The 15,669-nt window shown below is 44.9% G+C and overlaps 1 protein-coding gene across 1 annotated transcript; it reads right to left on the reverse strand.

The window, feature by feature from the left end:
• Positions 1 to 681: 681 nt before the first annotated feature.
• On the reverse strand, positions 682 to 4,962 carry LOC133926938 (LRR receptor-like serine/threonine-protein kinase RGI5). The gene is made up of 2 exons (XM_062373117.1): positions 1,721 to 4,962; positions 682 to 1,259 (listed from the first exon to the last, which is right to left on the reverse strand). The coding sequence occupies exons 1-2, from the start codon at positions 4,560 to 4,562 to the stop codon at positions 874 to 876; spliced, it is 3,228 nt and encodes a 1,075-aa protein (XP_062229101.1). The 5' UTR covers positions 4,563 to 4,962; the 3' UTR covers positions 682 to 873.
• Between the last annotated feature and the right edge of the window lie 10,707 nt (positions 4,963 to 15,669).

Below are 15,669 nucleotides of genomic sequence, written 5' to 3' on the forward strand. Positions count from 1 at the left end.
GACTTATATTTAGAGAATAGTTGAGGAGGTTAAAATGACCTACATTTGCAATCAGAGGGAGTAGTAAATAGGATTGCTAAGTCATTTTGAGTCCTAGATTAGGATGTCATAGATGCAGTAAATCTGAGTCAAACCTTTATTGCATTAAGCATTCATGTCATGTTTTCCCACATTTTCTGAGTACTCTATGTACTCATGCTTGCCTTCTCCTAATCTCCTGATGCTGCTCAAAAGATGAGGACTTTGAGAATATCCCGGCCGATGGAGTGAGTTCTAGGCGAAGAAAGTTTTCGACCTGAAGATCATGTTCTCGGCTGATGCTCCCTCGGACAACGTATGTGGATAGATGGAAGACCTACCATCGCTGAAAGTTATCTTAGTGTTTTTTTAGGACTTACAAATACTTTTGTAACTCTTATCGTTATGTAATGACACTGTTATGTTATCACTTATAAAATCACCGCACGCACGAAACTTCCTGATATATATATATATATATATACACACATATACATACGTATATGTATATATATATGTATATATACATATTCATATATATATATATATACACACATATACATACGTATATGTATATATATATGTATATATACATATTCATATATATGTATATATATATAAACTGAAAACACACAGGCGATGTATTGCAAGAACAACCGAGAAAGTTTCCATTCGAGTTCCCCAAAACGGGCTTTAACACCATTTGGAACTGTACAAGAATCCCCTACCCATAGCTAGTCCTGAATTATCAAAACCCTACTCCCTTTCCCCCTCTCATCTCATCTCTTTCAATTTCTTCTAGCTGCAATCTGCACCAGCGAAGCAAAATACAGGAGAGAAACTGCTGCAATGTCGTCACCCTTGCTGGCTGCCGGGCTTGATGAGCGGCTGCTGCGACGTCTTGGCCCACTCCTCCGGCGGGCTCTTCACCTCCTTGAGCAAAGCCACCACCTCCTTCATGCTCGGCCGCTCCGCCGGCGCCGCGTTCACGCAGAAGATAGCGACGCCTAGCGTCTGCACCATCTCCTGCACCAGCTGGTCGGGCATGCCGCGCAGCTTCGGGTCCAGGATGTTCACCGAAGGCTCGTAGCTCCCCATCTTCTTCTTCGCCCACTCCACGATGTGGAGGCTGTCGCCGATCATCGGCTCGATCGCGCTCCGCCCGCTCAGGATCTCCAGGAGCACCACGCCGTAGCTGTACACGTCGCTCTTCTCGGTGATGTTGCTGGTGTAGCCGTACTCTGAAATGAGATGAATGTTAACAGTTCTGCATCCTTCTGATATATTCACCCTGTCCTATTTGCAATCAAGCAAGTTAAACATTATTCTGTGTCAAGAAGTTGAAACAGTACCATCAGTAAAAAAATATTCTAGATGAAAAAGATGCTTGTGATTTGAGGAACTAGTACTGCTAGCTGGACAACAACAACTTTGTTAAGTGTCCAGTCACAGTGATCACTGATGCCAGCTTAAGCTACAAGCAATTGAGTTATGGTCATGGACGCAGACCAAGGTTAAGATTGCTAGAAGCAACTACAGGTCAAAGATTCTTGCTTAGATCGATAGCAGTATTACCCAAAGAATCACTTAGCTGTGGCATTAATTGGTGTTGCTGCTCTTCTACACTAATGCCTAAATGCTGAAGAAACAACAACAGCAAAATGTGGATGAGTACTTAGTAGCAGTAAAAAGAATCACTTGCCTGGAGCAATGTATCCGTAAGAACCGGCGATGCGAGACATGGCGTGATGATAATTGGGGGAGTTCATCAGCTTGGCCAGCCCAAAATCAGCCAAGTAGGCCTCATACTTGGAATCGAGCAGTATGTTGTTGCACTTGACGTCCCGGTGGAGTATCGCCGGGACGCAGTCATGGTGCAGGTAGGCCAGCCCCTGCGCCGTCCCGACGGCGATCTTGTACCGGGTATCCCAGTCCAGGCTCCTGCTCTCCTTCAGGAGCTCCAGCAGATTGCCATTGGGGATGTAGTTGTAGAGCAGGAGCTTGACAGACCTGTTCGAGCAGTAACCCAGCAGCTTCACGATGTTACGGTGCCTGATGTGTCCTAGAATCTGAATCTCAGCCGCAAACGCATCGATTGACTCATCCTTGCCTGCCTTCCATAGCTTCTTCACCGCGATGGTCTCCCCGTTCGGCATTTCAGCTCTGTACACCACCCCCGAGCAACCTTTGCCGATCACATTCTCGTCCTTTAGACATGCCAAGATGTGATCAATGCTGAAGTTGAGCTTCAGGAACGGCGTAAACGTCCACGGGTTGGAGAAATCGTCGCCTCCTGTGGCCGACAGGCTCATCGCCTTCTCACCAGCAAGCTTCCTGCTTCTGTTGATCAGAATCCAAACCACGACAAGCAACAGCGTAACCGACCCCAGAACGGCGCAGACAAGGATCACGGTCTTGATCGTCTTCAGGGCCGACCTGCGAACCATGTCCGACGCGCAAGTGTAGCCATCGAAGGACTCGCAGAGGTTGGCATTGCCAATGTAGGAGCTGGACGACAATGTCTTGAAGAACGGCGTTGCCGGGATCGCGCCGGAGAAGTTGTTGTACGAGATGTTGAGGGATGTCAGACTGGTCAGCGCGCCCAGCACCGAGATGCTGCCATAGAGGCCATTGCTCGCGAGGTTGAGTGACTGAAGCTGCGTCAAGCCGGACATCTCGTCCAGCAGCTCCCCCGCGAACTTGTTGGAGCTCAGGTCCAGGCTGATGCTTAGGCTCGACAGCGCGCCAATCTCCGGCGGTATCGGGCCGGAGAAGCTGTTGTTGCTCAGGTCCAGCATGGTCAACTTTTGCAGGTTCTGAATCGACTTGGGCAATGGCCCGGACAGATTGTTGCCGCTCAGGATGAGCTTGTTGAGGTAGCTGAAGTTGCCGAAGCTCGCCGGTATCTCACCGGTGAGGTTGTTCATGCTCAGGTCGAGCTGCTCCAGGTTCATGAGCACCCCGAACTGCGGTGGAATGCCACCGGAGAAGCTGTTGTTGTGAACGTCGAGAAGCTCCAGCACAGTGATGTTGGCGAGCTCGGAGGGCAGCGCGCCAGTGAACCTGTTCGAGTACAGGTCCAGGAACACAAGGTTCTGCAGCTTGCCAATCTCCCTCGGTATCTCGCCGACCAGCTGGTTCTCGCCCAGCCGGAGCCGGACCAATGACACGCAGTCGGCGACGCTCGGCGGGAGCGGCCCGGACAGCTCGTTGCCGAGCAGTAGCAGCTTGCTGAGCTTCTGCAGCCCGAACACCTCGTCGGGGAAGCCGCCTGAGAGCCGGTTCTTGGACAGGTCCAGCGCGTACAGCTCGGTGCAATTGCCAAGCGACGGCGGAATTGCGCCGGATAGCGCGTTGCCCCAGAGGAACAGCACCTGCAGCGCCTTCAGCTCCCCGAACTGCGGCGGGATCGCCCCCGAGAGGCCGTTCTTGTCGAGCTGCAGCGCGGTGAGGCTGCTCAAGTTGCTCAGCTCCGGCGGTATGCGTCCCGTGAGCTGGTTGTCCGACAGGTGCAGCTGCTCGAGCGCACCAAGCCGCCCGAGCTCCCTGGGCACCTCGCCGGTGAGCCGGTTGCCCGACAGGTCGAGCACCACCAATGTGGAGCAATTGGACAGCTCCGGCGGGATCTTCCCAGAGAGGGCGTTGCCCCAGAGCAGCAGGCTGGTTAGCTTCTGCAGCCGCCCGAGCTCCGGTGGTATCTTACCGGTGAGCTTGTTCATGTGGAGGTAGAGGTTGCGCAGCTCGACGCAGCCGCCGAGCGCGGCGGGTATGGGGCCGGACACGCGGGTGTCGTACAATGCCAGCGTCTGGAGGTTGACGAGGTTGCCTAACTCCTCCGGGATTGGGCCGGACAGCGCGGTCGCTGCGGCGCCGAAGACGGTGAGGTTGGAGAGCGCGCCGAGTGAGGGCGGGATGGGTCCCGACAGCGCCGGATTGCCGCCGACGCGGAACTGCTGGAGCGCGGTGAGCGCGCCAAGGGACGCAGGGATGGTGCCGTTGAGGAGGTTGTCCTGGACGCAGAGCACCTGGAGCGCGGAGAGGTTGGCGAGAGAGCGCGGGATGGCGCTGGTGAGGCGGTTGGAGTTGAGGAGCAGGAACTGGAGGCCCGAGAGCGCACCGAGCGCGTCGGGGATGTCGCCCGTGAGCGCGTTCGACGAGAGGTCCAGCACGCGCAGCGCCGCTAGCGACGCGTACGATGGCGGGATGGCGCCCGAGACGTTGCAGGTGGAGAGGTTGAGCAGCTGCAGTGACGAGAGCGAGGCGAGCGCCGGCGGGAGCGACGACAGGTTGAGGAAGGTATTGGGCAGCGACAGCGACACCACCCGGCTCTGCGGCGAGCACGTGACCCCCTGCCACGAGCACGGCGTCGCGGCCTCGGGGTCCCACGACGGCAGCACCGGCGACGGCGCGCCCGGCAGCAGTGACAGCAGCGCCTTCCCGTCCGGCGACAGCGCCGCGCCCGGCCGGACCATTTGTACTACCAGCAACAGCGCAAACGCGGCGGCGACCACCACCAAGGACAACCCAGCCCGCCGCTGCGCCATTCGATCTTATTAAGCAACCGCCTCGATCAAGAACACACCGCGGGAACCGGAAAAGGAAACGGCTTTTTTCTTCAACCAAGAGCGGCCGGCACGGCAAGCGAGCTCACGGCATGGATGGCGCTCGCTAGTGGGAAGGGGAGGCGAGTCCGGGAGCAGGACGAGGTGGTGGTCGCCGAGGCATGTGAGGCTGGAGCGTGAGGAGGAGGCGAGGCGGAGTGAGCTCGCTTTCAGCTGCCGTTGCTTGTGCCGCACCCAACAAGCATATGGAGGCCGTGACAGAGCCAAGGCGCCTCCCTCTTCTGCTCTCTTCAGTTATCCGTGCTCAAAAAAGCAGATGGATTATGGAGCAGCAGGAGTTGCTTAAACCCTTGATTTGGGGTGGAAACCCCGGCCGTCTTGGTCTTATCTGCTGTTCTTCGGAGCGGAGCAAGTATTTAATGGTGGCTATGTGAGGTCTCCTCGAGTAGGTCGGGGGCTACAAGTGCCACTGCTGCTGAGTGAGTTGGCTTGTCTAACAATTGCAGTTTTGGTCACTTGTTGTTTGGCTTCATCAGTGTTTCTTTTCAGTAATCACCCCCTAATCCTCCTGACCCCTGAGAAGACATATCATATACTCCATGCATTTTTCTCGTGAGGATGGCCCAAAGCTGTAGGGTGTTACTGGTAACAAAAGGCTTTAACCAGAATTTTTGCCTTTTCTTGTGGCGTTGTAAGCCAGTTTTCTCAAACGGAAATGGTGAACAATAGTTTTTTCCAAGGAAAAATGCTAAACAATGTTAGCCAATGCAGAGCAGTAACTTACTACCGTTACTATAGTTGTGACTCGCATGAATCTAACAGGTAGGTAGATCGCCTAAGAAAATACAGATGCGAGCAACTTCGTCAACCAAAGTTTACGGAGATTACCGGGGACAAGCACGTGAAAACCGCACTAGTGACAAGGCAAAACATGAGACTTGTGGGATTGTGTCCGGGAAAATATCTGACTCGTGGATAGCTAGGCAAGACCCGGAGCCGCGGCTCGTCCGTTCTTCAAAACGGCAGGGCACCCGTCAGCCTCTGTATTTCAGAGGGAAACAGGGCTTTTTCATTCCTGCTCTTTTTAGGATCGGAATGAGAGAGTTTTGGTCATCAGAAACGGCCCCTTTGATCGCAGCTAACCAGTAACCTTTCTATTTTTACGAACCCAGCTAATCGCCTAATCAGTAATCAGTAGCGCAGGTCACGAGTTATTATGATTTTTGGCCATCGTCAGATCACACCAAAACATGGAGTGCTAGTACGGACTGCTTTTAGCAGTGGAGTCTACTAGTGTAATTGGCCCATATAAAAGGTAGTATAATTGAGACAAAAATTCTAGTTAAGCAGCGTACTAGTATTTGATGCTTGTTGGTGCAGATGTACAAAAGGAGGCACCGACTCTAAACCAAATAATTTTGACCAAAGGACCACGACATTTGATGATCATATTGTTAAGCTGTTTTAGTACAAAAGAATAATGGAAAAGGTAGCTTTGATCAGCAAGAACCAATGAATAAGAAAATATCATGCTTATTCAGTCCACACTATCAACTGTACGTCTGTTTTACACACGTAAAATCAATTCAGAATATAACGATCTAAAAAATAAAAAAATAAAGTATAAAAAAGAGTTTTGCGGTCATAAAATTTCATAACATGATCGTGTAATTTCAGGAGGGAGTGAGACTCGTATCGTTCAGAGTTTGCCATCTATATCAACATGAAGTATGTAAGGTGTGCGAAGCGACTCACCCTCCGGAGAAACCTGGCGCTATAGACGAAGTGCGGAAGGTGACATACCCTTCGGAGAAACTCTATAATAAATATATAGAAGGTAAATATTAAAAGTCTAGATATGAAAGACAAATAATTAAAGATTCAATATATTTTAGAACACATGGAATGTAAATATTAAATATCTAGGTATAAAAGATAAATAATGAGAAATTAAATATTTTTATAAAAGGAGGAATGAGATTTAACTTTATATGATGATTATTTAATCAACTTAAGTGGATGGTGGAACGATCGGATCTGCAATAATTTATGTATTTTATAAGTATATATATATATATATATATATATAGATAATATAATAGTACTGGTCGTTTTCCCCAACCATTTCTTTTAAAAGATCCCAAAATTAGCCATTGGGCTGGATAGGCCTGGAGCTAAACGGGCCCAACAACCAAGCGAAAGCCCATCGGCGCCCATAGGGATTGCGGCAACACGCAACCCATGCCGTCCGACAAATAACTTAAAGCCGCTCGCTTATCCCGATCGCTAATCCCAACCGTGCAAATCCCAAGACACACTCTCCCAAAACCAAAACCAAAACCCCAAGCCCCTCCCAAAACCGCAGGGGCGTTTCGGCCAATTCATGCCGCTCGGGTCAGAATCCTTGGGAAGGCCAAAAATTTGATGATATTGGGAGCTAGGCACGCAAGCAGGAAGTCTGCTCATCTCATGGGGCAGCGTGTTTAAAGTAAAAGCGCTTAATGGGAGAGAGAGATGAGAGAGAGAGGGGCAAGAAGCTAAGCCAGCGCCCATTTCTAAGTTTTGGGATTCTTAACGGCAATTAAAATTTTAGCCCCCCTCTCTGATGACCCCGTTGGGTTTTGGTCTAAAGGCAGGGTGGTGTGGTGGATGCCTTTGGTTGTATTTACTGCATCTTTGGATTTTTTTTATCTGTCCTTGTGTTCTTTTTGTGCTCTTTTTTACCGCGCTGTGACTGCGAATAGTGTGAAAAGATGGGAGGTGAGGGAGGTGGGGTTTCCAAGGGGGTGGAGGTGGGTGTGTTTGGGGAATTGGGATTAAACAAGGAGCAATTGCAGCAGTTTGTACTTAACCTGTTGCTGCTCTCTGTTGAAATGTATTAGCTTTGTGTGAAAACGAGTCATAGTCACCGTCAAAATTTCATCAGTAAGGAGTACTGTTGTGACCTCAAGTTTTAAACTTACCTCAATGTAAATGTCACGATAGTAATCCAATGCATATTAAGTACTCGATTTCTTTTGCGTTCTAAACTGCCCTTGAAGATAAAATTACTCGGAAATATAACCAGTTTATATTTTTCGAAACTAAAATATAATCACTTTATTAGTTTTGAATATGTTACCTGATCATGCAAGACTACAAGAAATAGTATTATATAATTATGTGTGAACAATCATAATAACGTGCTGAAGGTGTGGGCAACTCCTTTAGGCAAAGAGCATGATGAGGAAATCTGGACCGAATAGACAGTGAAAAACGAGAAACTAAATTGAAATGTTGACGAGGGATTGATATTATTATTTATTTGGTTTCATGATCTTTGATTTTGTATGAGCTTTAATGTGATTTGAAATTTTATTTGAGCATATTAATTATTGGCTAACTGGAATTAGAGTTGGAAATATGTGTTTTCTTGTCTTATGGTGTGCAGGTGATAGATGTAAATTGATGGTCGACGGTGGTATAATCGGAGCCAAGTGAAGTGCCTGGTGCCAGACGATCAAGAAGACTAGGTGGAGTTAAGGGTGATGCTAGTTGAACACGTAGAGGTCAAGTAAAGCATTGAAGACGGATGGAGATGAAGTGTTGAATAAAGTCAAGCGAAGGGGATGCCGGTACAAGTGATAAGGCGATCCGAGTGTTCGGGAGTGGGAGAGACTTGCTGGCGGTCAGCATACAAGACGGAGTACACACATCGATATCAGAATGTTTGCTTAAGGTGTAAGAAAGTAGGGAGTCACGCTTTAAGAAGCGTACTAGGGTTTCGCGGTTTGGCCTCAATACCGTAGGAGGACTGGAGGAGTACATAGCACAATCGCGAAACTTGTGTTGAGAAGGCGTGAAGGCGTCGCAACTGTCCGATGAATTGAGAAGAAAATAGACTAAAATACCCTTGATAGTATTTATGAGAGAACTACAAGAGAGAGGTATTTTAGAAAAAAAAAACTAGAAAATTTATGGATCAAATTTCTTAGGCTTATAAGTAAAGGGGTAGAGCTATGCTATATGAGAGTCTTGTCTTACGGAAGACTCCCTGGATCGGTTGTCGCTATCGCTCCCTCCCTTCCTCATTGAGTCATACTAGGGTTTTAGAGGAGGAAGAGAAGTGCTTAGCCTATATATTAGATGAGAGCTTTATGAGAAAAAATCTTTGTAATTTATTTAAAATAGGGTTGACCTCTGCTGCAATAAATTTATTTTGAGCCCCTTGTTCTATCTATATGAGGGTCTTGTGCTAGGGTTTTAGAGGAGGAAGAGAAGAGCTTAATCTATGTATTAGATGAGAGCTTTATGAGAAATAATATTTGTAATTTATTTAAAATTGGGCTGACCTCTGCTACAATTAAGTTTATTTTTCTTAATGTTATTGTGCTCATCTCCTTTTAGTTTCTCTCTATTGGTTCATTTGCAAGTTTGCAAGTTTTTGGTTTCTAAATTTGATTTTTAGGCTGAAATTTCAGCATCTTGTGAAGTCATTCTTCTTATTGATAGAGGTACAAAATTCACATACACACACTTATATGATGAGGTATTGAATTCACTTATCTAGATAATCAACTTGGAGAGTTTCGTTACTCGGTGTTTATCTTTTCTTGTTTCTTTGCAAGTTCTGATCTTTCGAGTGCTAAGATACATTGATTAATCTTAAATGAAATATATAGTTCATATACTATTTATGGAGTTGTGTTGTCTCAATTTTCTCTTATTAAAACTTCTCTTTATTTTTGCTTCCGTTTTAGTTTTACGGTGCGTTGGGTAATCCAAATAGGAGAAGACCATCGATTTCACAAAAAATTTATTAAGGCGCCTATTCACCCCTACTCTAGTTATCAATCTCATTTCTACAATTGGTATTAGAGCCAGTTTGATCAATTATTGACCTTTACCGGCTTTATGATCCGTAAGTGACAATGGAAAGAAATGAGAAGATTTATCTGTTTAATGGTCGAGATTTTTCGTATTGGAAGGTGCGCATTGAGGCTTATCTTCTAAGCCAAGGAAGTGCAATTTGGGAAATAGTTGATTCCAACTATATGATTCCTACTTCTCGCATGACTAAGATTCAAATTGAATAGTATAAGGCCAATAACAAGGTCAGAAATATTTTGTTAACAAGTCTGAGTCGAAATAAGTTTAATAGGGTCTAGCACCTCCGTACTACTCGAGAGATCTGGTCTACTTTGAGTGTCTTTCATAAAGGCACTAATCAGATTAAGGCTAGATGCTAAAGCACGTACAACCAAGAATATAAAATGTTTATACAAGGCCTTGGAGAGTCTTCGAATGCAATTTTTGCTCGTTTTGATGGGATCGTTAGCAATCTTCGATCCACTGGTGTTTTAGCCTATTCTGATCACAAGAGAGCGATCAATCTTTTTTATGCTCTTGAGCGTACCATATAGAAAATGAAGATCTCGAGCATTAAAGAGTCAACAAGTTATGACACATTGACTTGTGATGAACTCTGAGATAGCCAAGGCAGTTTAGATAGGTCTTGGAAACCCCCTGTCTCAGAACATGGTGTTGGTTTTTGGATCGAATGGTGGCAATCAGGCTGGAGCTAGCTTCTCTTGTGCTAACATTTTATCAAGTGGTTTTGCCTTGTCTTCTTTAGTTTCTATCACAGAGGAGCAGGTAGACACTTTGGATGATAAGGACCTTGCTCTCATTGTAAAGAAGTTCACCCTCTTCTACAACAATCGCCAGGCGGCCAAGGCGGCTTCTATGGTGTTCATGACTGCTCTCAGCGATATCGACACCTCTTCTAGTGAGGAGGAGAGCTCAAAGGAGGAGAAGCTACCGGTGAAGGACAAGAAGAAGAAGAACAAGGACACCACTGATCTCTACTTCATGGCGGATAACAACCACGACAGCGACCCCGAGCTTGATCCCTCCGAGGTATTACCTTCCTACGACTAGCTTTCTGTCCAAGTTAATACCTTGAATGATGCTCTCATTAGCAGAATAGGTTACTTAAGAAAGTTGTGCATGAGTTGAAGGAGCTTAGGTCTAAGTATGAGTTTGTTTCCTCTGAGGTTGCATTGCTTAGGTCTAGGTCTGATGATAAGGAGTGTGAGAGTTGTTTGTTGGTTATGAATAAACTTGCCGAGCTTCAGAATGTGCATGCTCAAGTCACCAGTCGGCTTGAGAATATCGAGAAGAAACTCCTTAAGGAGGATTCTAGGTCTACTCTCTTAGGTACTTGAAAAAATTGCTCTTTACTTGCAAATGATGTTGAATTGAAAGACAAGCTCTTTGAAGAGCTAAAATCTAGATTGACGAGTGATGGGTGATCGAAGGATGTTCAACCGAATTTTTCCACTTGCATAGTTTTTCAGGATAAGCTCAGTTGGGTTAGAGGGCAAGTTCAGAAACTCGTGGATAAGAATGAGGATCTCCTTTCTCTAGTGGAGAAGTACTTAGAGGGCAAGGAAAAAATGAATTTGATCTTAGTTAAGACCAAGATGTGTGCTGATAAGACAAGTTTGGCTCTTGGGTTGGGATTTAAGAGGGTTGCTTATAATGGAGATAGTAAGACTATTTTCACCACACCTATTATCCTAAAAGTTGAGAAGTCCAAAATCAATATTACACCACAACCCATTAAAAAGAAACCCACACCACAACCTACCAAGAAGAATCCAACACCACAACCCAAGAAAGCTCCACAATCTAAGGTGAGAACCCCAATGAGAGAGCCTAAAGTGACTGACAGTCGAGTTCCTAAGAGATGCTACCGCCACACCTTTTGCGAGAGAGAGGGTCATCTTGTTGGGTTTTACTTTTGTTGTAGGAGAGATGAGCGGCATGAGTAGGAGTGGAGTACCCGGGACATGTACCACTCCTTTGTTGGTGTACGTAAGCTTTTTCCTTGCTCTCGCCCATGAGTCTTAGACGCTCGCCAGTTTTCTTCCAGAGGATTTATCCGGCGTGGATTTTACAATGAATTATATGATTTTGGTCTACATGTAAGAAGCTTTGAGTCCCAGCGCTTTGGCGGACCACGTTTTCCTCATCATGGTTCTCACCTCTAGCGTGCTAGTGTTGATCTACATCCACCTGCTTTCACTACTTCAGGGCGGATGACCTAGTACTAGATTCCCAAGGGATTTCTGTCTAACCTCAGTATTGAACCATCCACCTACTATTCTTCTCATATGTAGATGCCAGGTCAAGGCCTGGAGAACAAGTGGCTCATTGACTTCCGGTTGTTCATGCCATATGAATTGAGATGCATCATGGTTCTCCAGCCTCACTCCGATGAAGCAGAATGAGTACATCACTTTTGGGGATGATCGGAAAGGAAGAGTGAAGGCTAAAGATATGGTAAGGGTGAATGAGAGTTTCACTCTTAAAGATGTGGCTTTGGTATAGCATCTAGGATACAAGCTTCTCTCTGTATCTGAGTTGCTAGATGAGGACTTGGAAGTGCATTTCAAATGTGATACTTCTCGAGTTCTTGATTTTTCTGGCACTTTGATTTGCTGAATTTCTAGAGTTGGGAGAGTTTTTGGAGCTATTTTTTTGAGTTTCTTGGTTCTTCTCGTTATTTGATTGCACAACCTTCTTCTTAGCTTTGGATGTGGCATAGGAGACTAGGACATATGAGCTTTGATTTGCTTACTCGTTTGAATGCTCTAGATTTGATCCAAGGATTGCCCAAGCTCAAGTTTAGAAAGAACCTTATTTGTGCTTCTTGTCAGTATGGTAAGATGGTTGCCAGTCCTCACCCACCAGTCAATCTGGTAATGACTGAACAACCGAGAGAACTTCTCCATATGGACACTGTTAGCCCTTTCCGGGTTCATTCAGTGGGCGAGAAGTGTTATGTACTTGTCATTGCTGATGACTTCTCTCACTACTCTTGGGTCTTCTTTCTTGTGAGCAAGGATGAAGTGTTTTCACACTTTCGGAGCTTGGCTTTGAGATTGTTCAAAGAACTCCCTGTTGCATTGAAAGCAATTCGCAGTGATAATAACACTGAGTTCAAGAACTATCCCTTTGATGCTTTCTGTCTTGAGCATGGCATTGAGCATCAATTTTATACTCCATGCATTCCTCAGCAGAATGATATGGTTGAGAGGAAGAATCGCACTTTGGTGGAGATGGTTAGGACAACGCTCGATGAGCATAGGACTTCTAGGAAGTTTTAGGCTAAGGCCATTAGTATGGCGTGCTACATCCCCAATCAAATTTTCTTGCACTCCATCTTGAATTTGAATTCTTATTACTTGCGCTTTGGGAGGAAGCCGAATGTTTCACATTTGAGAGTTTTATGTGTCGGTGCTTCATCCTAAAGTGTGGCAATCATGAGAAGTTCAAGTTACATTCTTCCAATAGCATTTTCTTGGGGTATTCTCTTCATGGTCATTCTTACAGGGTATTTAATCTTGACACTAATAGCATCTTGTAGTCTTATGATGTGACATTTGATGAATCAACCCATTGTGCTAGCCCTGTCATTGAGTGTGCAGGTGACTAGGAGATGAGTGAAAGTATCTTTGTAGATGACGACCTTCTAGCTTTCAGGGATGACGAGGATGATCCACTACTTTCTACTATCACACTTTATTCCTGAGATGGTTCCTGTCTCTTCTACACCAGCAAAGGGTACTGCAACCTCTACTTCCACTTCAACTGCTTTCGATCCTGCACCAGCAGTATTTGAGGGGGATATCATCTCGTAGCGTGAAGCTTCTCAACACATTCAGCGGTGACACCCTCCACATATGATGATCAGCGACATAAATGAAATGGTAACGAGGTCCAAATCTGTTCATTATGCTTATTTCACTGATTCTGCATTTGTTGCTTCCTTTGAGCTCCATGACGTTGGACATGCTTTATCTTATTCGAGTTGGGTCAATGCCATGCATGAAGAGCTAGAAAACTTTAAGAGAAAACAGGTTTGGGTCCTTGTAGAGCCACCTTAAAATGTTCACACCATATGCATCAAATGAGTTTTAAAAAATAAACAGGGGATGATGGGTCTGTAGTAAGAAACAAGGCTAGATTGTAGCTTGAGGTTTCACTCAGATAGAGAAAATAGACTTTGGAGAGACCTTTGCACCAGTAGCTAAGCTAGAAGCTATTAGGATCCTTTTTGCATTTGCAGCATCCTGAGATTTTAAGTTATATCGAATGGATGTCAAGAGTACTTTCCTAAACAGTTTCATAGAGAAAGAGGCCTATGTCAAGCAACTCCCAGGCTTTGAACATCCTAAATACCCTCATAGAGTATAAGAGCTTTAGAAAGTTTTGTATGGGCTTAAGCAGGCACTTAGGGCTTGGTATGATAGGCTTAGGACTTTCTTGCTAGGGCATGGGTATGTGATGGGGTTAGCTAATAAAACTTTGTTCACTTTCACGCATAGCAATGATTTCTTATTTGTTCAGATTTACGTGGATGATATCATTTTTGGTGGCTCTTCTCATGCACTTGTGGCCAAATTTGTGGAAACTACGAGCAGGGAGTTCGAGATGTCGATGATGGGTGAGCTTAACTTCCTCCTTGGACTTCAAATCAAGCAGTGCAAGCAAGGCACCTTTGTTCACCAGGCGAAATAAACTAAGGATTTGCTGAAGAAGTTCGACATGAGCGATGCAAAGCCATTAACGACACCGATGGCTACCTTGAACGTGCTTGATCCGGATGAAGATGGTGATGAGGTGGACCAACGGGAGTACAAGAGCATGATCAGCTCCTTCTTGTACCTGACGGCGACAAGTCCCAACATCCACTTTACCATATGCTTGTCTGCTCGCTTCCAGGCTTCACCAAGGACGTCTCACCACCAAGCGGTGAGATGCATTATGAGGTATCTCAAGCACACTCTTGAGTATGACATTTGATTTTCTGTATCCTCTTCTATTTCTCTTTGTGGATTTTATGTGACAACACCAGTGTCATAAGTTTAGCTAATAACCTAGTTCAACACTCTAGAACTAAACACATAGATGTGAGATTCCACTTCCCGTAAGACCATAATCAAAAGGGAGACATTGCATTGAGCTGCATAGATACCCAACACCAGCTAGCCGACATCTTGACCAAACCTCTAGATGCAACAAGGTTGGCCTTTCTGATGGGAGAGCTTGGTGTATGCCATACCTATAGAATTGTGTGAGGGGGGAGTTGCCTTTATACATACTTTATCTTACTTTTGTTGCATTTGCATTGCATAACATTTTATAAGATAATCATGTTAGTAAACTTTACTTATATGTTCTTTGCACTTTCTTGTACTAGTTATGAATTTATGCTAAATGTAGTGGATGTATAATAATTTGTGCAAGCTTAGACTCTTATTGAAACATGGTATAAAATCTGTTGAAGAAGTTTGTCTTTTCTAAGAATGAACTTGAAATATGAACATAATCTCTTGTCAACCTTGAGTATTTGCTTTAGCTTCATTAATGGTTAAATTAAGGCTAGTTATGTAAAAAGTTTATGCTAAGCCGCTTTGTTCAGTTCAGCAGATTGGGGGTCTCTGACCTTTATCTATATAAATGTTTAGCACATGATTAACCCTTGGGAGAGCATGTGCTCTTTTGTGTCGCAAAGGCATAACTTATTTTGGCTTAATGAAAAATTACATATCTTGAATCTTATGTTGAGTTAATAAAATGAAAGATCAAGTTTTGAGCTAAAATTGTATCTAATACGGTGGCTTAAGGCTTAATGTGGTTTGCCAAAATAGTGAACCCATGGTTGCTTAAAGCTCACTTGAGGATAGTTAAATGAGAAAATTAACTTGTGCTTTTTAATCTGCTAAGAATATTCTTTTTTATGTTGTCAAACTAAGGCTTGGATTGATATGTTGGTGTTTGCATAGCCCATCGGGTTGAACTTGGTTGCCTAGTTTGAACTTGACATAACACTAGTTTCTCTAATATTTGCACTGATCATGAAACTGTGGATGCTTTTGTGGTGACATCTTTTGGATAATTGAACAACATAATCAAAACTTGCTTCACTCTCGGTGCTTGTGACATGAACTCACTTCAATACTTTGTGCATCTTTGAGTTATATTGTTTACTCCTAATAGTGCTTTGACATATCTAGCCATTACAAGTGTTTTGTGATCT

Source organism: Phragmites australis, chromosome 8 (assembly GCF_958298935.1).
Source record: "Phragmites australis chromosome 8, lpPhrAust1.1, whole genome shotgun sequence".
In the NCBI taxonomy this organism is placed as follows: domain Eukaryota; kingdom Viridiplantae; phylum Streptophyta; class Magnoliopsida; order Poales; family Poaceae; genus Phragmites; species Phragmites australis.